This window comes from Chelmon rostratus, chromosome 16 (assembly GCF_017976325.1).
Source record: "Chelmon rostratus isolate fCheRos1 chromosome 16, fCheRos1.pri, whole genome shotgun sequence".
In the NCBI taxonomy this organism is placed as follows: Eukaryota; Metazoa; Chordata; class Actinopteri; order Chaetodontiformes; family Chaetodontidae; genus Chelmon; species Chelmon rostratus.
Window position 1 is genome coordinate 22130052 of NC_055673.1, and position 24942 is coordinate 22154993.

Sequence of the window (24942 nt, forward strand, 5' to 3'; positions counted from 1 at the left end):
CAGAGATTATCATTCAGCAGAACAGCATGAGCATTCTGCTAGGCTGATTATCAGCGCATGCTAAACACTTCTACTTATTCTGAAGAAATTAACAAATAAAATAGACTTTAGTCAGTGAGGAAGCTGCAGAGAGCTGTCACTGACTCTGCAGCTCCTCTGAGTTCTAGATGTTTTAGCTCCTGTGGTTGGTAAGGTGCAGTTTTATTGCTCCCATCAACCCAGTTTCCAGGACCAGCAAAAGCTCTAACAAACCCACTGTCTCCTACCTGCTCAGCAGCAAACAACACACAGACGCAGTTACAGACGAGCCGGTGAACATAGTCGAGCATCGGTGTGTTTGTGTTCACAGCTCGGACCTTCCTGTGAGTTTCCTGCAGTCTCTCTGCTTCTTCCTCTCGTCTTTGTATGTGTGGAACATTCATAATGCCTTTGGATAAGCAGAAGCCACAGAAACATCATTAATTCTTTATTCTTTCTTGACTGTCTTTTTTAGTCTTCTTCATGATGATGCTGTGAATCGTCTCAACACTTTGTTTGGATGCGTTGTATACTGATACACAAGTTGCTTCACTTGCTCTTCTGAAGCTGCTCTGGATGTGATGATTTCAGTGTCATTCTGAACAAAGCCCTGCACCTGTAACTGAAAAAGCACCAAAAAGCACATTGTCAGTAATCACGGACTGCAACTTTAACTGGCTGCAAGTTGAATTACAGTTCCATTATAAATTAGTAATAGAGAGTAATACTTTCTGAAGGCATTCTATACAGGAAGGGCTTATAAATGGACTTATACCAGCAAATATCTGGATGATCAATCACAAAGATCTGAGGTTTATAGTCACTTTAAAGTCGGATCATGAGCAAACAACCATCAAAATCTGTGCTGGGGTGGTAGGAGCGAGAGGTGATGATGTCACTCTTGTTTGCCCAGTTTGATCTTCACTCCTCTCCACTAACACTCCTCTCTCGCAGCTTTTCCATCATCTGATATGGTGTTTCATTGATCTGTTTTCTCTCCTGCTTGTTTTGGCATCTCAACATGGAGTCAACAAGAAAAAGTCCCAGGGGCAGCAGCGGACGGCTAGAGGTAGGATTGCAGAGTTTAGTGTGTGTTACAGGCCAAGAAATGATATAGATGCAGTGGACCATCATGCAGTTTCACACCACTGTAGTGACGTCCAGGTGTCAGTGGTGAACATCAATGTTGGATCATTTCAGAAAAGTACTAATTTATGCGACCACTTTCACTTTCACTCATCATTTGCGCTGACTTTCTTTTTTGTGTGTGTTGGACTTGCATGACTATTTTTCAGTTTTTAATCTTATAGAGATGATGTCCTTTCTGCTATATGTCTTGTGTTGAAATGATGTTGTTTTTCTATGTTGTTCTTATGGCATCCTGTATCTTATTTATTTTATTTCACGTCACCATACCCTGAACAGCTCTGGTATTTTCAGCACAACTTGAAAAGCTAAATACAAATTAAATTATTTTCATCATTGTGCAATTAAGCATGATATGTTGGGACGGACAGATAGGACCTAGGACTAAAAAGGCTGGTGACGCGATTACAGTTTGCAGATTGAGCTCAGTGCGGGCTGACCATTCTGATAATGATCTGAATGCAAAGTGATTTCACACACAGGATATTCTTTAACATCACTGTGTTGAAATGATTATTGTGTGTTGTTTGACTGAGCAGCGACAGGAAAACCAAAGTTAAACAATAAAGACAACCAACAACATGGTGGTTGACTTTAGGTTTTTATTATTTTAAAGATGGTAGAATTTAAAGTCTGAAGGCATTGGAAATTATTTTGTATGCAGAATGGTCAGAGGTTTATTTTACATAGATTATATTGTTGGATTACTATTATTGATGCCTGAAGATGAAAGTAGTTTTTTAATATTGTTGATTGTGAGTATAATAATAGCATAAAATGAAAATACTCAAGTTAAATACAAGGAGAAAATTGCACTTAAATATAGTACGTGTATAAACTTTAATAAATGTACTGAGTTATGTTCCACCACTGACTTAGACTAACTTGAAAACATGATTACTTCAATGCCTATCTGTGTTTTGTTTCATGTTTTACTCTTCATTTGTACAGGATCACCAAAACTAATTGTTTTCAGTAAGTCTGCTCATGTGGCCTGGTCGTCATGATGCCAGTGAAGGCCCTCACATCCCCTCCGGTTGCTTTCTGAATTGCTCCGACCTGCCAAGCCCTCTTTTAAAATCCCCGTAGTTTACTTTTTAAGAAGACAGATGATCTCTACTGGTACAGTAAGGGCGCTAGGATTTTGACAATTATCACATGCAAGACAACGGAGCCTGCATACGGATGAGCAGCTGCAGACAGAAGGCAGGCCAGGAGTTAATAACTGGACAAATGGATTTTTTTCTTCCAGCAGACTACTGTCAATAGTGTTTAAACAAGGGAGAGCCTAATAAAATTCATTAGACAAAACTGGGACACTAGTTGATTAGCACACCCTTGGCTTTGTTTCTTCAGTAGAATGAATTCATTAAAACACCAAATTAGAAGAAACGAAAAAATGTTTTCAGAAACACACTAATTAAATACATTTTGAAATTTTAAATATCAGCAGTGAGCTGTGGGGAAATTTGGGGATTTGGAGGCATTATGAGGCACTAAAACAGACTCAGGGCTTTAGCAATTTTTTTTAACTGCATTAATAAATGAGGTCCTTATGGAGTTTAACAAAAGTTCATTTGGAGAATTTAATGGTTAGTCTCACTATAGATTTTCCTTTCTTGCCTCCAACTCTATCAGATGACTGTTGGAGGTCACTCTTCAGTTCAACCAACCAGATTTTGCCGCGACCTTTGTGAGCTCATCATCTCGTCACTGTTCAAATCTGTTCCTTTAGTGTTCTTTAGTTTTCTAGAGTACACTGATTGAATGCACACACCATGGTATGTACTGCTTCTAAACCTTTCCCTTCGTCTATTTATGAGTGTGTATTGTACGTCTCTACCTCTGTTGTGTTTTTTAAAAAAATAATCTTTTTCTCTGCAGCTGCCAGCTGTCATTTCAGCGTCTGATTGACACAAACCACCCACCTCCACTCCATTCACCTCCGTCAGAACCAGCTGTCCAATGGGTCCTTCCAGTACACTCATCAGGAATAACACTCCAAGATGGATTTGGATCAGTTATTTGTAAAAAGTCAAAGATTTGTGTAAAATCCTACCTGAATTCTGAGTAACTATTTAGCAGGAAATCAATGAAACATCACCAGCTGTAGTACAACAAGTCTTACGAATATAACGCTACAAACGATAAACCTTAAATTCTAAACAAATCTTAGTAAATAAAGGTATGACTTACAGTATATGACAACATGCTTGTCTGAATGAATGAATGAATCCTCTTTTTGAGCACAAGTATCTTGTGTTTAAATTAACTCTCAGAGTTTGTAGTATTCATGCAGCTTAGAATGACAAATAACTAAATGTGCTAACCTAGCTGATATTATTATGCCATTTAGACATTACCGACATCATGTTTGAGGTATATTGTGTTATTTTTGTGAAAAGCATGAGGAAAAATCTTCCCATGTTACATCATTATTCAAAAGAAACTCAGGTGTCAGGTCAGATATGTCTTCACATGTCTTTATCTCATTCAGTTTTCAGTCTAAGTGAGACTCGATGGCCACTTTGGCCTGCAAGACAAAGGTCACATGACTTGCTGGCACAGCTGGAGCCAGTGTCTAGTTTACAGTATCCTTGGCCCGAAAAGCATTTTTCCTCATACATACAAAAGAAAAGGGCCTGCTATGAAGTGGCCAATACATTTTTCATTATTTTAATTATTATATTATCCCATCCATGTGCGCGAGGAGCCAACAAGAAACTCAGCTGGTTCAGCCAGCCAAATTCTCAGATGTGCAGCTCTCGATCAACTTGACTGGAGAAAGACTAGTGCACATGCTCTATGGGCCCAAAAACATGGAGGCATGAGCAAGCTTTTTTGACATATGTGCCCAATTTAGGATTGCAAGAGGTGCCATGTATGAACGCTGTATCCCTTTCTCCTTATTACATCCATGACTTGTGCGGAAAAAGAGGGGAGACAGTGAAGAAGTGCATAACACGATTGTGCTTGAAAATTTAGTCAGGAGGTCGGGGTCACCTTGGAGGACGGCTGCTGCAGCTCAGGCTCAACAGGTTGTTGCAGCACTGGAGCTGGAGACAGCTGAAGCTTGGGAAAAGAGACTGCTGCAGCTCAGACACAGGTGTCTGATGGACCGATGGGCTGCTACCTGGAAACCAGGAGCAGATATCAATCTGAAAGCCATCAGGAAACCAAGAACAGGTGTTGACTCCCAACTGAGGCCCAGGAGCAGGAGTGAGTCGGACCGACGACAGGAAACCAGGAACTGACGTGGCACTGGCTGACCCAGGCGTCAGACTCAGGAACTGGAGACATCAGCCAACTCAGACTCAGGAAGAGTCTCAGGGAGATGTCAGCCTATATGCTGGATAGTGGAATGTCCATGGCACAGGGCAGCGGTAAGAATAAGGAGCTGGGCAGCGGTAAGCAGGAGTACCTGGGCAGTTGAGAGGCACAATGTGGCAGGAGCCATGCTTTCTTTTGGAGGGCTTCACAGTAGGTGGCTCCAAGGCAGGATCAGGCAAGGGACTGGCTGGTTTCATGCTAGCTGACTGGTTAATTGGCTGGTGGCTAGCAGTCTGGGGCATGTCTGGCTCTAGAGCGAGGTCCAGCAGAAAACGGACCTTGGAGCTGGGCTACAGGGAACAGGAAGCCTTGATGTCATTGGGGGCCTCAATTTCATGTGGGAGCCATCTTGATACCGTGCTGGGTCCCCAAGAATAAAGATTTCTGAGAATCCTGGGAGTTCAAATCAAGCAGCAAACACGCTCACTCAGGGACAGAAAGCAGTTTGGTGGCTAGACAAACCAGGACCTGGAACTGGTAGGAGGCTATCAGGCCAGTGGCTAGCTGACTCAGGAGGTGGTGGCAGGAGGTTAGCCTGCCGTAGAGAATATGTTTGGCTGTCAGCAGTCTTGGGGGGTCGCCTCAGGACATAAAGGCTGCAGGCTCACCAACCAAGCTACCTTGCTGAGGGCTGGTAGGTTCCATGCTCAGCTCAGCATTGCTCAGTTGCTGGGTGAATCCAGGGAGGGCTGTAAGCTTTTCCTGAGTTTGGCAAACACTGCTAAGTTCACAGCCATGAACGTAAAGCCAGGGCCTTGACAAAAGTGGAGAATAGCTCTGAAGGACCTGGGAACAGAAATGAGGCTGAGGAGGAACAGGGAGACAGACTGTTGTTAATCAGCTTTCTGCATTTATTTGTAGGAAGTTTTGACAAATTGTGATTTGAACAGCACAAAAAATTTCAAAATAAAAACCATGATCATGAAATGAAACAACTTGTTTAAGCTACTCTTCCTCTAAAATATGGCATTGTATCCATTCTGCCTAATCAAAATCCAGTGTAATCAGATTTTGAAAATCAACTGTCTCATCTGTCGCCCGGCTGAAAACTTCAAGCAGCTCTGTTTACAATGTCTAGATAAATATCAGATAATGAAGGGGACACACCTTAATGACACTGTAATTATTAGACCACAAAACATACATTTCAAAAATCAATTATAACTCGTTTGTACTCATAGGGCAACACAGCTGCTGATCACATCCAACAAGATCACAGGTCATGGCATGACTTACCCCATAAAACAACGTCACAATGGGGTGTAATTGTCAAAGACTTGTCACCTATCTCTTCAACTTTTCCTCTTGTTAAATTGAATTCTTGCTAGCCCTTGCAGTTAGTCCCTACTCATTTAAAGTACTGTATTTAACTATTATTTTTAATATTGAGAGCAAGTTGAGTGCAGGAAGGAATAATGAGGACAATGAAAAATGATATCCCTGTGCTGATAAAAGACACTTTAAGACCTCCTTACCTACATGTATTTTATGCTGTTTTCCTTTGTCTTTGGTTTCCTGTCTATAAGACCAATAATATTAATAAAATATGAAATTTATTCTCACACTGACTGAGCAAGACGTTTCTGTGCAAGAAAAATCTGTTTTCAAGTCTTCACCCTCCCCCACGAGTGTAATAATCAACTTCCAGATCAATTAGCATTCAGTATCAAATCTTACACAGTACGTACTAAGCCTGAGCTGCGTATTATTGAGGGGATAATTGTTGCCTTGCGGTGGTTTGAAGTTGCTCGCTGACTGACTGACTGACACTGATACATACACATACATGAACCGTAATTACTAACAAGCACATAAAGACACATAAAGAGTGAGTGACACTGATAATTAACACACATGGAACACATGCACTCCTCTTTCTTGTGCTTTTCAGAGGGGCCTGTGTACACCCCAGTCAGAATAATCCATCTCGATCATGTCGACACAGCGCTCTGTCTCTGAGATTGTCACACTCACTAATTACTCTTTAAGATAATCAGCCTGTGTGGCTGGAGATGCAGCTCCCCTCCATGGCTCTGTCTTCTCGGGGAATGAGAGGTTTAATCTGTGGCGAGATCAGAGCTACTGGGAGCAGGAGGAGGAGGGATGGGAGGCGGATGGAGGGAGGCGGGTGGAAATGAGAAGGAATTTGGGCATCTTAACAAACTCTTAATTACGTTCTCTATCCTCTGCTGGTGGCAGGCGTAAATGGCGGTCCCCAGGGAGCCTCTGATCCACTTTCTGATCTGCAGAATTCACAGCCGAGCTGCTGATCAAAAAGATTGAGCGGCCTAGATGCTTCAAACACATGGGACCTTTTTCCAGCATGGGACTCGTAGCTTGTCATTGAGCGGAAGTTTGAATTGTCGAAATTCATGCTCAAAAAAGAAAAAAAAATAGCTCAGCTCTCTTTAAAGACAAGAAAAAAAAGAGGATTTGAAGAGAAACAGGGAGTGTTCATTGGCTGCATGAATTGATAATGAGCATTCCTGCAACGTGCTGAAGGCGTTTGTCCCATATAGGAGGCAGAATTCATTGGAGATGACCTCCACCCACATTCTTGCTGTTCTAATATGCCAGGCACAGCTTTGATGTTGGCCATCAGCTGAATCCCTGGGGAGCTTCTGCTGTAATAAACCACAGCAGTGAGCGCACTGCAATGCACTCGCCAGCAGGAAGTCCCATTGGCCTGTCCCAGTGGCTCTCTGGGAGCTGCATGAGGTCAGCAGGCCACTGAGACTGGATCACGACACTGTACAGTATGTCCGCTGACCACCAGTGTCACACTCGACATCCTGCGGATGAGGAATTAAATATAAAGTACTGAAAGAACAATATCACTGTGAAAACATTTTAGTTCAGAATTTTGTGTTTGTTTAGGTTTTTTTCAAGTTTGCCTGCTACTCTGTGGGTTGAGACGATTATCCTTGTCTTTAGGCTTATAGTTTCTGATTGGCTGGCAGGTCTTCATTAAGACTGCAGAGCGGCACACATTAAAGAAAGCCCTGGAGCACAGTTTGACCACCATTATAAATAAATGCACGAGATACATTAAACTGCAAGTAACCATAGCAACAATACTTCCGTTTGATGAGTGTCTGAAAAGGGCCTACACTAACTGTCAGTTAAAGTAACCACAGGCACACTTTGAAAATGCTTTATGATTTGAAGCCAGCCTGCCTTGTTTTGCTTTTCTTAGTGGTCATGGCATGAGCCAGGTAACTGACCTGCCGGATGAAGAGCTTAGATCGTGTTCTTTACTTCACCTTGTATTTTCATGTAGCAGAAATTTCACTTTTTTCTGTGGCAAGCATGACCCTATCTTGGTGTTCTCCAGCAGGCATGAATGTTTAATACAGACTGATGATGTCAGTACCGCAATATTACTGGTGGAAACGCTAAGGGGGAAATAACCACAACATTCAGGTGTGACATTCTCCACATAGACCCATTCAGAGGCTCACAGCTTAGGCACAGTTCACACTGCTGTGAAAAAAGGGTTTTTTTCTCTCTTGAAAATGGAATAAACTGCAGTATCATTAGTATCATTTAATTTCTTCTTACAAAATGTGAAAAGTAAGAATTTGACCTCAAAAGAACGATTGAAGTATCTCAAAAATGACGTTGAAAGTTGCATACAATGCGAGGTTCATGCGTATACCAACAGTTTCATCCAATATTGTGGAAAATGTACTGGAGTCCAACCAAAATCTGGGGGTACCAGCTTTTCATTATAAATGGCATATTAACAGCAAGCATTTTAAATCTCTTTATGTGTCTGGAATTTAGTGCAAAATGCAACCAAGTGTGTGCCGATTCAGTTGCTGCATATGTACATATGGGGTGTAATTGCCTTCAGTCATTATTATTGTTATAACATCGGCTGACAGGGAAAAATTCCTGTCTTTGTGGAGCTTGTTGGAGCCATTCAGCCCTACAGACAATACTGAGGGCTAAAAAAACGTTCCTTCCTCTTTGTGTTTTTAGAGAAAAAATGATCATTACAATCTTCCCCTGGAAACACACTAGAATTTATGATTTATGAAATCAGGCGATAATGATCTGCAGTCTTTTACTGTTTTAGTAAAGATTATTACAGCAATTACAACATTATTTATCATTAAATATCATGTCTTTCTTGATGAAACTACATGTTATTTTAGTGCATTAATTAGTTCTTTTTTGTTACTACAATTAGAAAGTTGCAAGACTACACCTTTAGATTGCATGATTAACCCTAAAAGGTGTTGATTAGTAGTCAGAATAGTTTCCTGGTATCTGGCAAAGAATTTGAGTGAGTCTCACTAATGTTTACTGACAGACTCTGCACACTATAACACTGTGTAGTTTATGCAGATAGCATATAACAGTGCAGAGCTTGCATATCAGCCTACAACCTTCGTCAGATCACAAAATCCCATATCCTGTGAAATATGGGGACGTCTCTGAACTAGCTGCAGAAGAACATGGGAGATTAGGGAGGAAAAGTGCATTAAGATGCTTCGGTTGTAAATATATACGAGGAGGGAGAGAGTGAGAGGGGGAAGGAGTGTAGGTTTTTAAGTTGCTGTCACCAGGCTGTCACCGTGTCTGTCAGAACAGATCCATCACGGCTCTGACACATCAGGCTTCACATTTGCATGGAGTGCAGCAGGAGCCTGTCCTTATTATGCATTCTGTCTCACACTAACCTTCCTGTCTCTACCAGATGAACTAACTAGCATCCAAGAGGCATATTTTATTGAACGGCATGAGCTGGGGATGATGGAGAGCTGTTATTGGCTTCTGACAGTGTGTGTGTGTGGGTGGGTGTGTGTGGGTGTGTGTGTAGCACTGAGTGCCGCCATCTTCCCAGGTGTACTGGGATCAGCCATCTTGTCAGGTGAGCTGCTGCTAACTAACTTCGTATTACTTTGACTTTATCTTGCTCACACACCACACACACACACATACACAGACAGCAACAGAGGTGAGGAGGTGATGGGGACACAGCCATGTGTGTTTGTGTGTGTGTGTGTGTGTGTGTGCAGCACAGTATGGCAGTGCAGATGCAGTCAGTCCCTCAGTGAGGAAGCCTCCGCTGGGACAGACACAGCTGTGGCATGGCATCGGGTTGCTAACGAGCCTTATCACACAGGCGCTAGACAAGACACACACACCAAAACACATACAGACACACGCGCACCCACACATGATGGGAGTCACGCGAATATACACGCTCAGATAATCCCAAAACTGAGGTACGGGGTGATGCACTTGTATGTCAAACTTTCCATCATACACTCTGATATACACATGTTCATGCACAAACACGTATACCCTAAAATACACACACACAAAACACACATGCATGGACATACATACATACATACATGCTCTCTAGAAACATTCATGCACATGCAGTATACAAAGACGCACAAGCCATACACACACTTTCATGTACACACACATACAGATGCATACACCCCCACACACACAGCTAATGATGTATCTTGTGGCATGCTACCATTCAGAACTTAGATGTATGGCATATTAGCACCTACGACTGCTGTTTGATTACAGAAATCTACAGTAACATACATAGCTTTCCCATGCCATGAGGAATTATTTCAGACAGTTTGGCTCAATTTCAGTTTCGCCTCTAAATAAAGCTAAATCACATGCTTGATTTTCTTGCCACATCATTGTAGTGATTTTGCTGTTTTGTGTTTCAAGATTTTCACAATTGCTTTGCTGAATACAATGTTAAGTTGTATTAAAGTTGTATTAAATAAGTTTTCCACTTTTTTTAGTGCTCATACCTGGTATGTTTGTACCTATATACCTAACTACCTGCGTGCAGGACTGGAGTCTTCCACAAGGCGAGGCAGATGCATTGCTGACGCTTTAGCGTGCTGCTCACACAAGAGTGGCAGAGAAAGAGGTGTCAAAATTTCCCAATGCTAACATGCTAGCTTGGCGACTGCTAGTACTAGCAATAACCATGTTTGTTGTTTCTGTTCATTGTGATAATGTCAGGTGTTTTCTTACATGGAAATGAGGTGGTTGGATCCAGTCACACCCACTGAGCCAACAGCAGCACGCAGGTACGCTCGTCACAGCTACTTTCTCTGGGTTTATATGACCGGGCAGTCGTTCATTTATGTGTTTATTAAAGGAACCTCTCTGATCATCAATACTCCTCTCCCCAGTGCTCTCTCATGGACTCATCCTCCAGCAGTAGTCTGGCAGTGCACGTTCATGTGTTTTGGGGGAGGCCTAAAGGGATGGAATGTTCACTTTCAAAAATCTAGTTTACTCTTTTTAGTTTCTCCAGCATTCCCAACTCCAGCTTTAATGTACATTTTGCTGTAATTCTGATTCTCCATTTCGTGGTTTTACTGTTGCTATAATCAACATCTATTTCTTGCCCTAAGAGGTAATTTTGTAATTTGTGATTTTGGACTATGTCAATAAAACAGACTTGACTTCATTGGGTAAGATTAATAACAAAATGAATGCTTTTTGCAGTTCTTTAAGAATTAATATGTAGTAGGTTTTCACCTGACAGCACCAGTGCATGTGTGATTGTGTATGCAAATAACAGAGACACACCAAAAAAACATCTATGTTCTTATTTGTTTTTATTTTACAGTCACCAGATGAGCAGATACATCATTTTAGAAAAGAAATTGATATTTGCAAAAAAATTATAATACAATTTTCTCAATATAGATTATGTACAGAATGAAATGTAGTCAAACTGAAATAGCATTCTGCCTCTTTGTCATCAAGAAGACGAAGCTGTGAGGGGTCTGAGTGGTCCTCCATAGACCCATCTCCCTAACCAATAAATATAAACTGTATATATTATGTATGCTGAGCTCATCCAGGCATTGACAATGCCAGGGAAAGTTAGTTCTCAACAATATTCCCTTAATCAGTTCTTGTACATCACTGTGCTACACAGACACACACACACACACACACGCACACACACACACACACCCCCACACCCACGAGAAGCGTGACACACAAGTGCACACAGGCCAAAGAACAAATTACAGTTGGGTTACAACAATGGGCCATCTTAACTCATGAAAAGGAAAGAAGAAAGCAAAAGAAATGTGTATGGAAATACCCGTCATTGTCCTTGATCAGGAGGGAGAAGTGGCTTTCTGGTCAAAGCTCATCGGAGCTGGCTGAGTAGCACTTGACATTTGGCCTGATTCAAACAGCCAATTCTACAGAAAGCTACCGAGCTGGAAAATCTCTCCCAGTCTCACAGATCCTGCCTACTCATTTAGCTGCCTCCCTTCCATTCAGTCTCTCGCTGTGTCCATCTACCTTTCTTCTCTCTCTTGTTCCTATTCTCTCTATCTCGAGTGGGACAGGTGCCAGGACAGGGGTTGGTGAATGCCCCCTTCGGCTGTTTTCCCTCTGGGAATGAAGGAAATAAAATGCACACGAAAGCTCCTATCCAAGCTGTGTTGAAACAGGACAGACAACTGCACGATCACAGAACGAGCACAAGAAAAGACAACAGCAAAGTAAAGCTATGGCGGGATGGGGCGGGGGCCGCATGTAAAGGGGATGCTTGAAGGACTTGAAGGACACTATAAGCACACCACTTGCCAGCCGCTTTACCTTGTCGCTGGGCATCACCTCTCAAAAATTACCCTCCTTGTTCTTGCGGGGGGAAGAATTATGACTTTGTGCCGATGAGCGAATCCACACACTTGCATAAATCATCCATCTTGTTTGGCGGTTAATTACTCTTGTTTACCCTCCGAGTAACCTCGGGATGGGGCGGCCCGATAGGAGGGAGCCTGGGAAGAAGAGATAGCACCAAATAGTAATCTGCTGACGCTGTTCATCAGTGTGCAATTCGCAGGAGTAAAAGCCCATAGTGGGCTTGAACCTGGGTGTTAGTGAATTAGACAAGGTTGCCTGGGGTCTGAGGACGGCAGCTCCATCAACATCCTGGCCTGACCACAGCTGCTCACTAAGCTGTTCTGGGGTCAGCCGGTGAAAGAGCCATGCTGAGGCAGCCCAGCTCAGGCCAATCACAGAGCTCCTCAGGATGTACAGCAGGCTCTGATCGTTGCTTATTTCATTACGGGGAAAGCTACATAAATCCACAAAATGGAGAGGAAGAGGCACAGAGGGAATATTTGCATTTCTCCTCTCCTATCATCTCTCCCCAATACCCCCTCCCCAACACCACCCATTTCAATCCCTCCCCCATTTAGTGCAGAGTGACTTTAATCATCACTTTCGCCAAAACACATTAAGCCAGTGTGTCCGGAGTTGAGGAGAGAGAGGGGGGTTGAAAAAACACAGAGTGGCGCATTAGATTTGCAATAGTGATGCATCACTCTGGCATTACTTTGGAGATTAAAGAAGGGACGCTGCATTTCAATGGAGTGGTGCTGATGGCTACCTGATGGATGACTGTCCTCCTGGACTCAAACGAACAGGAAACACCACTGACCACCAGGGAGAGAAGTCACACTGACCCTGGTGTTCCCTTCCATCCTATCACTCAATACCTTTAGCGCTTACTCCCTGTTCTTCCAAAAACTTCCTTTTTTTGTTCATCCTTAGACCTCAAAGCCTCTCCTGCCTTTTAACCCCCAATCTGAGAGCACCTCTACATTGAAAAATATTTATGCAGCTGTTTGATCATGTTCTCAAGTCAAAAACAACGCCTCCTTTCTAGGATGAGATAATACTGTAAAGTGGATTGCATACATTAAACTTAAGCCAACACACAACGTGACTTTGCCTGGTCTTTGTATTACTGCATCTGTATGGAAAGGATGGATGTAAAGTGCTTGAGAGCTTAGAACAGGCAGGACGAGATTGGGAGGAGACCATAAAAACATGAAACATAACAAAAACTGAAGGGCATGAACAAGGGGGGCTGTAGGACTGGGCTCATTGGGGGCAGGTTCAATATGAAGACAGAAGGCTTTATAAACAGGGCGGGGGAGGGGGGAAGGGGGGCTGCAGGGAGTCCCCAGGAAACAAAATGACAATACGAATTTTGTTCTACAGTCTCAGAGAAACAGAATCACAGTCAGTCAGTCCAAGGGTACAGCCCACCAGCAGCCTGGCCCAGTGGGTGAGCTTTCCGGTCATGTGTCTGTCCAACACCTTGGGCCTGTGTTCACCCTGGCACCCAGCTCTGGTTGCTGTGTGCTGGTGGAGGGCAAGCAAACGCCCCCAAGCTCATGCCCATTCCCATACCCAAGCCTTGGGACAAAGAGCCATCAAAGTTGAAGTCCATGCTCTCTGTGTCCATAAAGTCACTGAGCAGGATGGAGTCTACGTCACAGTCCAGGCTATTAGGGACATTCTCCATCTCCAGGTTGGCAGCCATTCTAATGTGGGAGTTGTGCTGTTGCCCCTGGTAACCAGTGTTCCCTGGCTGGTGGTTGTTGTGGTAGTAAACATGCCAGGAGTCGGTCATACCCTGATGGTGAGCTCCAGGGTAAGGCTGGTGACGGGGGTGAGGTGCGGACGCCAACCGGCAGGGGTCTTGCGGAACGTCCATGACACCGGCAGGGTTAGGCGGCAGGGAAGGCGATGTCGGGAGATGAGGACGGGGGCCATAGTGGTTAGAGGTCTTGAGACTGTAGGGCTGCAGTATGTCAGTGCTAACCCGTGGGGAGAGGGCCTGGGGGTGAGGCCCACTGTGCATAGGGTTATGAGAGTTGTGGGGGTTGTGGTTGTGCATGTGACTCTGGCTGGAGCGAGGGTTGTGGTCATGGCTGGCGTTTACTTTGTTACTGTGACCGAGCTCGTGACTCGGACCGTAGTCATGGGCCGGGTGGGGCTTGTGGCTGTAGTTGAGGCTGGCTTGGTGTTTGTGACCCTGATTGTGGTTCTGGTGGTGTGTTGTGTTCTGGTCATGAACTGAGCCATGGCCATTGTGTAGGCTGGGATTGTGAGCGTGCTCTTGGCTGTGACTGTGGTTATGATTGTGGCTGCGATTCTGATTGTGGCTGTGCGGGCTGTGAACGCCGTTGGTTCCCTGTGCCATTAGTGTGTGTGTTTCCCGTCCCTGGCCCAGCACTGTGTCTTTGTTGCAGTACGGAGGACCTCCAGTAAGGAGACTCTGCAGGGCGTTGTTCTCTGAGTAGCCCCTCATTGGGCGTTGGAAGCTGACTGGCTTATTCTCCTGGATGGTCTCCATGGGAGTGTGGTGCCGGAGCATGCCCATGGAAGGCTGTGCGTAAATAGGCCCACAGTAGGAGCCCTCCGCCTTGGGCCCAGGGACGTAGGGGTAACCATTGCATTTGATTTGTGGTGGCTGGGGGTAGCTGCTTTCATCTAGACTGATAGCCCCAGTCAGGTCAGTCAGCTGGGGCAGCTCCACGGCAGGACAGTGGCCCCCAGTGCCTAGGGCAGGGGAGCGGGTGCTGGTGGGGCTGGGGTATAATCGAGGGGAGGCTGAACAGGACAGTCCGCCCTCCTCTGGTTCGTCAGCCTCCGCTTCAGCGAGGATCGGAGACAGGCAGCCACTTAGCGTGGAGGCAGAGGAGGAGGTACGGGAATGGAGGTCTGTCCAGGTGTCATACTCCTCACCCCCCATGCCCACACCTGCTTTCCCGGCTGGACTTCCATGCTCCGGGGAGCTTTGCATTGCAGGTCCGGCTCCCTGACCTTGTCCACGTCCAAGGCCTATGGTCCCTGCTCTCTTGCGACTGATGCGACCCTTCGTCTTCAGATAACGGGTGCCGTTGTCTATAGAGGCCGCACGTCGTCTGGGTCCCTTCCCCATCTTCCCTCCCTCTGGGTTCAGCATCCACCAGGAACTCTTTCCTGTCCCTTCATTTTGTACTCGGATGAAGCGACTGTGCAGGGACAGATTGTGTCTGATTGAATTCTGGAACAAGAGAGAAAGGTTGGAAGAGGATAGTGGGAGAGAGAGAGAGAGAGAGAGAGGAAGAGGCAGAAGAGGGAGAGAGAAGGAAAGAGATAAACATTAACACCCAGGGGAACATTTAGGGTTAAATAATCATTTCTTGAGAACACAAAGTCATTTCAAATTATGGCCAAACTATCAAGGCTGCATGGCAAGCGAGAAAAAAGATGGATAAAGAAAGAGAGGGAGATGGAGGGGAGAGCAAAGAGGGCAGGGAGAGTGAAGGACCAATCGATACCTCCCCTGACCAGCCTCTCCTCTCCACACGCGCTCACTGAGTCATAATATGGACATGGGTGCAGCCTCCACATCAAACCATCACCAAGGTTACAGAAATGAATCACGCGAGGCAACCCAATCACAGACAGCCCATATCGATTGCAAGGCCTCCAAATATGAGAGCCTGAGATCCAGCCAGAGACAGTGAGGGAGGGAAGGAGAGGGAAGGAGGGAGGGGGAGGCGTGATTTGGCAGGAGAAGATCTGGAAGAGCACCAGAATGAAACAAGAAACACTCATACACAGGCCTGGAATAAGATAGAGGGGAAGTAAACGAGGGGAGGGAGGAGGAGAGGGACATGCTCATTTAACCTCTTTTAAAATTATGGCACAATTAACATGACCGTAGGCAACGACGGCAGATATCCTTATGATGAAGTCTTCCTGCGAGTAGATTTGAAGGGGGACGGATGTGGCGGTTGTGGGTGGGTGCGGAGGGGGGGTACAGGATAAGCCTCTCCAGACCCCTGTTTAAGTGCCTGAGTGACGGCTGTATAGTTAATCCAGGGCTCCGCAGCAGCATTTGAAGCCGGTGCCAACCTGGAGTGAGTTGATGAGATCTAAGCCTGCCTAAAGGAGAGCTTAGCAGGGATACACATCATCTCAGCTGGCCAAGTTAGTCTAAGTACAGCATGTTCATCCAAATCTTTCCTGCTTGTGTCATTTTTCACACTCTCTCCAGCTTTCCTCCCTTTGCTTTCCCGCCTTCTCTTTCTTTCCCTCTCTTTTGCCTTTTCCTTTTCTGATCTTTTGGGAGGAATAACACCCCCCCCCCCCCCCCAACCTGAACGCTCTACCCCATGCGCACAATCACACACTTTTCTTTTTCCTCTCTGGAGATATCTATCTATTTCTGCCTTGTTTATTACCTGCACATAGCTCACAATCTCTGTCTCCTGATATCTCGAGCCATTCTCTATCTTCATTCACTCCCCGCCTCCTGTCCAATTTTCCTGCTCTCAGCCCCATTCATCTCCCTCTCTCTGTCCCAGCGTCTCTTGATCACGACATTGCTCATTCTCTCCTTCTCCCCACATCCATCCTCTCATCACCTTACACAACTTCCATCCTCCCCCTCTTCCCTTCATCCATTCACAGAGAAAGGCGAGCAAATATCGGAAACAAACAGCAGGAGATGCAAATCTGCGCTCAATGGGGGGGCCTTACATTTCACCCCTCAGTGCAATCCATACAGTCAACATATGCACCCCCTCATACTGTGGCAGCATACAGAGCCACATGGCTGCGACCTGGACAACCAGCTAAAAGAGGCGACTGCTCTTTGTCGTTGGAGGGTATTATGAAAAGCACAGCACCCACAACAGCAGGTAATATGTTTCTCGCAAAATGTTTACACTGGGAATTCAGCTCTAATTGGGTTTCAGATCAGTCTTGTATCCTACTACTATTCTCATTCATGTAGAAAAGCCCCCTCCATGTACACCCATCCCCTCAGCATGACTCTTCACAGGTAATTTCGCCCCATCCTCCACTCAAATCATGCTGCTTTGACTAGACTCTCTTCACAGACATGGAAATTAGAGAGGATAGATGTGTTTATGTTTTTTTATTTTTTTTTCTGCTGTTCAGAGGGGTCCTCTCCAAAACACCAGGTCGGTAAAAATTGCACAAGCTCAACGTTTTGCGACAAAATGGGACGAGTGCACTCCTCAGCCGCAGCGTGCTACGGAGCGCAGACTTTATCAAAGCCAAATTGAACGATGATGCCGTGTGAAAGAGGCCGCCAGTGGAGGCGACCCGCATCAGGTGATCTAAGAGCGGCACTCTGACAGGTTCCTCCACAACATGACGGCTCCGGCTGGGCGTAGCCATGGCAACAGAGTAAACCAAAAGAGGGAGAAATGAAGAGAGGGGAGGTGATGGTGGGAAGGAGGGGGGGTGGGGAGGAGGGGAGGTGGCTGATGCTGTTTGATGCTGCAGGCAACTCCAAACAGCCTTTTATCTGAGTCTGTCAGATTCCTGCTTCCAATCCACCAGGGAGGCTCAATCACCAGTAGTCCCAACGTCTCACTACCTGTACCAAGCTGTGATTAGCAGTTGTGTGTGTGTGTGTGTGTGTGTGTGTGTGTGTGTGTGTGTGTGTGTGAGGGTAGAGAGAGCTTCTGTCCAACTACTAGAGCAACAATTATACCACAATAGTAGCTTTTCTATCACCTGCTGATGTATTGTATTGTAGCTCTCTACATTGTCTTCTGTATATAATAATATATTTTTTAGGCTGTGACTGATTTTTGTATTGAAATTGCTAATGAAAGTGAAAGTGAAGTGAAAATTTGGTACTCAACACCACCAGCAATTAATGTTACAGTTTCTAGGCCCAATTATGATGATTTCTGATCGTCATTGTTTGAGCACAGGAGAGCAAGAATCCAATTAACACATTTATTACTGTGGTGTTCAAACAAAACGTGTAAAAAAACGATGTGGGTGGAATCTGATCAATACGAATCAATTTAGGTTATGAGCTTTCAATAACCATTGTACAATTCTAGTCATTGTAACTGTGTGGACAAAAACAGGCTATTCAATTTCCTCTTTTTACTTTGTCTTCCTACATTCTTTCAAAAAAAGTACGTAAGCTTTTACATTTGCTGTTTCTTGCTGTTGTGTTCATGGACACTCATTTTCCAGTTTATTAGTTACACCTAGCTTAAACTACTGCAGTCCTGCAATAAATCCTGAATGAAGGACATAATGTTCAGGCTGCAGTTTGTGTTGCAGTCGAACACTGTGTTACACTGCCAAATGTTCCTGTTATTTTGTCCACCCCATTTATATAAATGCTGGAAGGCGAAGTAACAGAAGCACCTCTCTCACCTCACTCTACCACTGGCATCTGGCAGGCATATACATACAGCATACATTATTAAAGCAAGTTTGGAGTGACACCGCACTGAGTGTAATTTATTAATACAGCATTTGATTAAGCACAAATCTCAATCTTTCCCATATCCCACTTCTTGTGATTTAAAGACGCTCACTGACCCGTAGCCAAAATATCTCCAATTGCTACTGAGTAATTCTTTTTTATTTATGGTGTTATGTGTGTTTTTAAATATGTCTATTGGCTCCATTGGTATGCTGAGCAGAATATTATCCTGTCTGTTCAACACATTCTCACTCCCAAGTCCACAAACAGACGCTTGGTCAGGACCCCTTGGCATCACTTTTTAAGGAACTGGGCACCTCTTTAGAATCATTTTGCAACACCCAGTTAGCAACGGACTTTCAAATTAAGCTTGCCGAAGAACATTTGGTCAACACCGTGAAACAGTTGAACTTTGTTTAGGTTTAGGCAGTAAAACTACTTGGTTAGGTTTAGGAAAAGATCAAGGTTTGTCTTAAAATAAGTATGCTGGTTTTATACAAAAGCAATCAACTTTCTCTTTTGGTGTCACACGGGGCACAAACCCCGGTCTGCTGGTTGAAGGTCCTGTGCTTGACCCATCCAACCCCTCAACCCCCCAACCCCTAACCCCCTTTATGTGGACTTTTGATATGAGGGACTGTCTACAGATGTCAGACTGCACTAAAGGTGCGCCCAGTGCCTTAAAAAGTGACGCCATGGTGTCCCGACCAAACATCTGAATGTGACGAGCTGGGAATGAGAACTGGTTGTTCTGTCCTCTTCACAATATGAACTCACCCACATGAGTTCTGAACAGCTTTTGTTTTAATGTTTACATTCAAGTGACAAAGAGCGACCATCATAATTATGGATGGGTCCAGTGGGTCCAACTAATCATCAGACTCTGACACAGGAGACGACCGTGCACTTCTCATTTCTCACAGACAGTCAACATTGGTTTCTTTTAACCGTGACCACGACCGTTCCCGAACCTTATCCAAGTGATTGTTGTTTTAACCATGACAACCAAGGTCCTGAAACCTTAACAAAGTAATAATTTTACCCAAAACCAGGATTTTTCCTTAACGTAAGTTTTTTTTTTTTAGTTCTAAACTTAACCAAACCTTAACCATAGTGTTGTCGGATCAGTATTTTTGCAAGTATGATTTGTAGCAGCTTTGAAGACATACAAACAATGTCGTCCTGCCAACACGGCGCCAGATCAGAAAACACTGTACCAAAACAAATGTTTTTGAATTATGCTGAGGGGCAATTCAAACAATGTATTTAGTTGTGTAATTTGGAGGAATTCTTGGTAAAAAAAAGATGCTGTGGCAACTGTGCCTAGAGATGCATGCAATGGGAACAAAACTGAACCAAAACACAGACTGCCAAAACAGTGTGTGACAGAGTGTTAGAAATTCCTATCTCATCAAGAAACAGCCGATAAATAGACTTTAATATAACTAAATTTAATAACTAAATAAAATAATATTGTTGTAATCTATAGTGTTCCACTTCAAACATCATCGCAGTACCATCCTAAATGTTTGCTGGTTCGGTGCAACAACACAGACTACACCACAACAACATGACAAAAGGAAAAATGAAGGAACCTCCTGATTATCATTTAATGATTTAGAGTCCAGCATGAGTCCAGTATATCAACATGACTCTGGTGACTCTGGTGCAGGATTGGACCATTACTTGCAAAGGGAAGGTGGAGACCATCCAGGTCATCATTGCAATCAAAGGTGACACAGCAAAAGATGTCACTGATTAGCAGACTGTCAGCCACAGAGGGGGAGCTGATCAGTGAAATTCTCCAGCATGGTCTTCGGTTGGAGTGAAACCTGCAGGCTAGCTGCCCATCCCTGCCACAGTGTATATATTAACTTGTCAGAAAGACTGATTCTGAAGTGTGGAAGCCTGTTCCCTCTGCTCTCAGCCTTTGCCTTTCTACTAATGCAAGAGGAGATGGGCTGTTGCAGACAGAACGGTGACTGAATCTGTCCTCACATCCACCCTCCTTCTCTACAGGGAACACGCTGCACTGTATCCAGCTCCACTACTGTATATTATGCATAAATAGTGATGGAGTTTGACCCTGATACACTGCTGCTTTCACTGAGTCAGGGGATAGTCAGTCCAGTGGTTCGCTAATGGCCCGTGGACACAGGGATCTGTTTAAACACAGAATTCTTACACTTTTCCCTTATTCAAAATGCCAAACCAGGCACTGACTGGGTTCAGGAACAACATCATTCTGCATCACTCTATGTGCTGTGTAGTTACAGCTCACAACATAATGCAATTTGGATACTGAGCATGACAGCTCATTCTTGACCTTGGAAATACTTTGACAGCACAATCCCAAGAGTGTGCTCAATAGCTTTTGCCAGAGCTTTCGACCATATCACCCAGTCTTCAGGTGGAGTTTGCTCAGTTGTCACAGAGGTGGATCTATTAACACACAAGCTCAGTGGAATTAATCCACAGGATTTTTATTCTAGATAACCTGAAACGTCACCCTGATTGTCTTATATGGCCATGTAATGAGACTGAAAGCTAAAAAAAATAAAATAAAAAAGCAAGCAAGTTTGAATCAGAAAAGTTCCCTCTCTGGTTTAAAGGGATTTGGAGGTGGGTCTCCTCCGTTTAATGTTTTGTTTTTGGAAGTGTCCTTTACAGGGGCCCTCCACCAAATGTAGTTTTTTCAACTTCAGTTAAATTAGCCAGATGAAATTAAGTCTGTAGTCAAGCTACGGCAAGACGATATGTTCCATGATGCAACTCATTGTTATCTTCCATTAGACCTTGATGTCATTGTCAGGGGTATTCTTTTTAACTTTGGAAAGCTAACTTCAGAATCACCCACATGAGATACTGTACAACCATTTTTGCAGACTGAGTACTTTTTGTGATAAGTAATGAAGCTGCATGTGTAAACTCAGTGGACTGTCACTTTAATGTCCTCCTCTTGGCATTCCAAACTGAAAATACAGGGGATGGACAAAATAACAGGATAATATAAATATACAGTATAATTCTGTCCAGTACAGTATAGACCTTCAAGACATGCATCTTCTGTTTCAGATCGTTAAAACTGTGCCTGACTGAGAAAGGTTAATGGCTGTAGATTACATTACACCATGAGCTGCTGTTATTTTGTCCACCCCCTGTACCTGCATTTTATTGAGGCCCTGTCTCCAAACAGCCTTTTAAATGGTCAGAGAAGGAGTGTCCTCTTCAGCACAACGCCATGTGCCCACATCCTCCATTTGAGAATAGCAATAACAGAGCAATGGCTAATTTTCTTGATTATTATTATTTTCAACCCCCTTGTCCCTTATTTTATTCTGGGTTAGTAGCTAACGCTAATTACATCTATTGCAAATTATCCAGTTTGTGTTGCATAGCAACGAGAATGATGTAACTCTTTGCTTCCCGTTTGCCTCTTGTTTTCTCTCCGTTACTAGCAATTCTCTCAACAGAGCTTTGTGTCTGAGCAGAGAAAAGCCTCCTATATTAATTCTCCACAGCGACTAATATCAAAATATATCTGTGTACTTGACCTTGTCAGAACAAAGAGGGAACATTGTTTCGAGACATGTCCACGCTTCTTTTCAGACTGGTAAAGATGTGGATATCAAATCAATTCCAATGTTTTCTTGAATTTTCAGTCCACGCAGCACTGTACACATGCAGCACATGTAAACAAACGGCGTCATATATATTTCACAACTTGACACATGTTCACTTCAGTGCATGCACGCACACAGACTAACACACACGCGGACTCACCCCCCCACCCCAAACTGGCAATCATACTTAATCCCTCTCCAGCCTGAGTAATCCCCAACAATCCAAGGCTAATCCTGGTTAATTCTGGGCACTCCTCAGCTGGGTTTCACCCTGAAACCACAGAGACAGGGTGGGGATTGGTCGGATCATGGCGATTGAGGCTGGGCGCAGCGTTGATGGACATAATTGGTCGGGCAGTTATTGGGAGCCAAGAAAAACAAGCACAGGTTTTCACGGGTCTTCAAAATACATCCGGATTGACCCCCGCTACGTCACGCCACAGCCTTACTGTTGTCGCTGCTCCTGGTAGAAAACATGTTTTTCACTGGGAGCCCTGCGTGTTAGCATGTTAACGCTGACACAAGACTCTGTTGCTTTGTGTGCTTGCTGTGACAACCAGAGCTAGCGGATATAATAATTTTTTTTTTTTTTTTTTTTTTTTTTTTTTTCATAAAATCTAAAAGACTGGAAAATAAATTGCCACAATAAAACACAGGCAGGATATACGGCATGAGCCATTCCTCCGGTGTAAGGGGCTTCTGAGAAGTCATTAGCTTCTATTCAATCAGCTCTACCTACCGAAGCTGCTAGCTCAATTCTTCTTAGTGACTATTGATCCTGATTCCAAAATGAAGCACTTAAGACGCCTTGATCAAGCTGCTCCTTAATCTAGCGTTAAGGAGATTGAGACCTTTTCACCCCGTGTCTCAGACAGACTTATTACTTTGGCACAAGGGTACAGTGGCAGTCAGAGCACACATCACTATCATAGACTCAGTTTGGGTTTTATAGTCTGTATAAAACCCAAACTGATACTCTGCCATTTTGAAAAAGCTGTCAATATACACAAAGCCAAGAGTGTTAATGAAGCAATATGTCACTGACAGGGGATGGATGGGGATGCTTTGTTAAAAACAAGAAGGCCTCTGGTGTTTGCGGGCTCGACTGCGTGCCTGTTCGATTGAGTTTGCACATGGAAACTGCAGGATATGTGTGTTTGAACCGGTGGTATACTCATGAGAGCGTGAAAGCAGAAGCAAAAAGGAAACTGATTTACCTTCTGCTGCGGCTCTGTCAGCAGCGAGACGGGGAACAGGTTGCAGAGGAGTTCTGCTCCTGGACATTTTTATAGGCTGCTTTTACCTCTCTATCCTCACAGGAGAGAAGTCTCTTGGAGGGGATTCTTTAGAGGATTCAGTAGAACATCATGTAGTGGATTTTATAGCGCTTTCTGCTTCACATTTTAAGGAGCCCACCTCTAATTTATGACGCATTCCACGGCGCATTCAGGACGAGGGTTGTGTTTTAAATTCCGTGCAGCGCTCCATTAGATGTGGTCCGGCACAATCCAGCCGAGTGTTGTGGGGATTGTTGTACGCCGCCTTGTTGAGAAGTAGTGGGACTAGGCAAAGCCGTTTTCTCCCCTTGCTCAACCATTATTTATTAATCCATTTCACACAGCCAGGAGTCATTATGCACGGTCCTGTCAATGGGTATCTCTCTATGCCGCGCATTTATTTGATAATAAGCAGGAGTGGGGGAGAAGATAAAAGCGCTGACTGCGTTCATTGTGGAGCGTTTTCTGCAGGCGGGGAGACTTAAATGAGAGCAGCCAGGCTCTGTGTGGGAATGGGTCTCGTCTGCTAAGCCTGTCTGGAGGCAATCGATGGAAATTAGTCAACGCTAAAGATTCACTTCCTGTGACTGATGTCACGGGCAACGCTTGTCTCTTTGAAGGGAAATAAAGAAGTGGGAGGCTGGGGGATTAATGGGGTTGGAGAAGGTGTGAGCATGCGGAGTTGGAGTGGGGGCTAAGCTGGGAAATAAGATGCTATTCTTTTGGTGGATTGTGGGAAAATAATAGGTCAGAGCATCCAGAGGAATGCAGTGTAGCTACGAACACTCAGGAAACACAATAACTCGGTTGTGCATAAGACCAGCAACGGCACGGACCAATCAGTTGCAATACAGATGTGCCATCGCACTTCTGCTACTGATGAAACATCCTGGCAAACAGTGTAGAAAGCTGCAAATAATGACATATTATTTAACAGTTGTAATAGTAAGTGAAATGCTTTGTTGAAACATGCTTTATTTTACTGTAGCACCAGAAACTATAAGAACAGTGACATGAAGAACCCCTTTCTAAAGGTTGCCATAGTGAATGTTAAGAACATTTTGTGGTGTATAGGACTCTTTAAAAAATGCTGTAATTCAGCAGGTTAAAACAAAGAACCATTTGATTTGTAAGGTTCTTTGTAATTGCCGTGGTTGTTGAGACATGATGACCTTCCAGAACTTGTCCAATAACACGAGTTTTCCCTTTTGTCTGTGCGGAGGATGAATAATAGTGTTTACAGTGGTAGCAGCAGTTTCAGATGTACACCAGCAGTAGCTGTGACAATAGGATCAGAGTTAGTGTCTCCAGCAGTTGTACTGAGGCCGCCTCCTGAAAGGTGCAGCAGTTAGCTTCTCCTCAAAGTGCAGCCGAGGGACTAGAGCCAGCCCTCAGGCGACAGAAGGCCTTTCACTCCCGCTTACTCCCTGTGGAGCTCCACAAGCTCTGGGGGGGAAGACAGAGAAACAAG

General features: G+C 44.2%; 1 protein-coding gene across 1 annotated transcript in view; it reads right to left on the reverse strand.

The window, feature by feature from the left end:
• Positions 1-13642: 13642 nt before the first annotated feature.
• Positions 13643-24942, reverse strand: part of foxo6b (forkhead box O6 b) — a 37962-nt gene continuing 26662 nt past the window's right edge. The window contains exons 2-3 of the mRNA XM_041955915.1: positions 14290-15364; positions 13643-14256 (exon numbers count right to left, since the gene is read on the reverse strand). Of these exons, the coding sequence (XP_041811849.1) occupies positions 13643-14256; positions 14290-15364 (1689 nt within the window). The remainder of the gene's footprint in view (positions 14257-14289; positions 15365-24942) is intronic.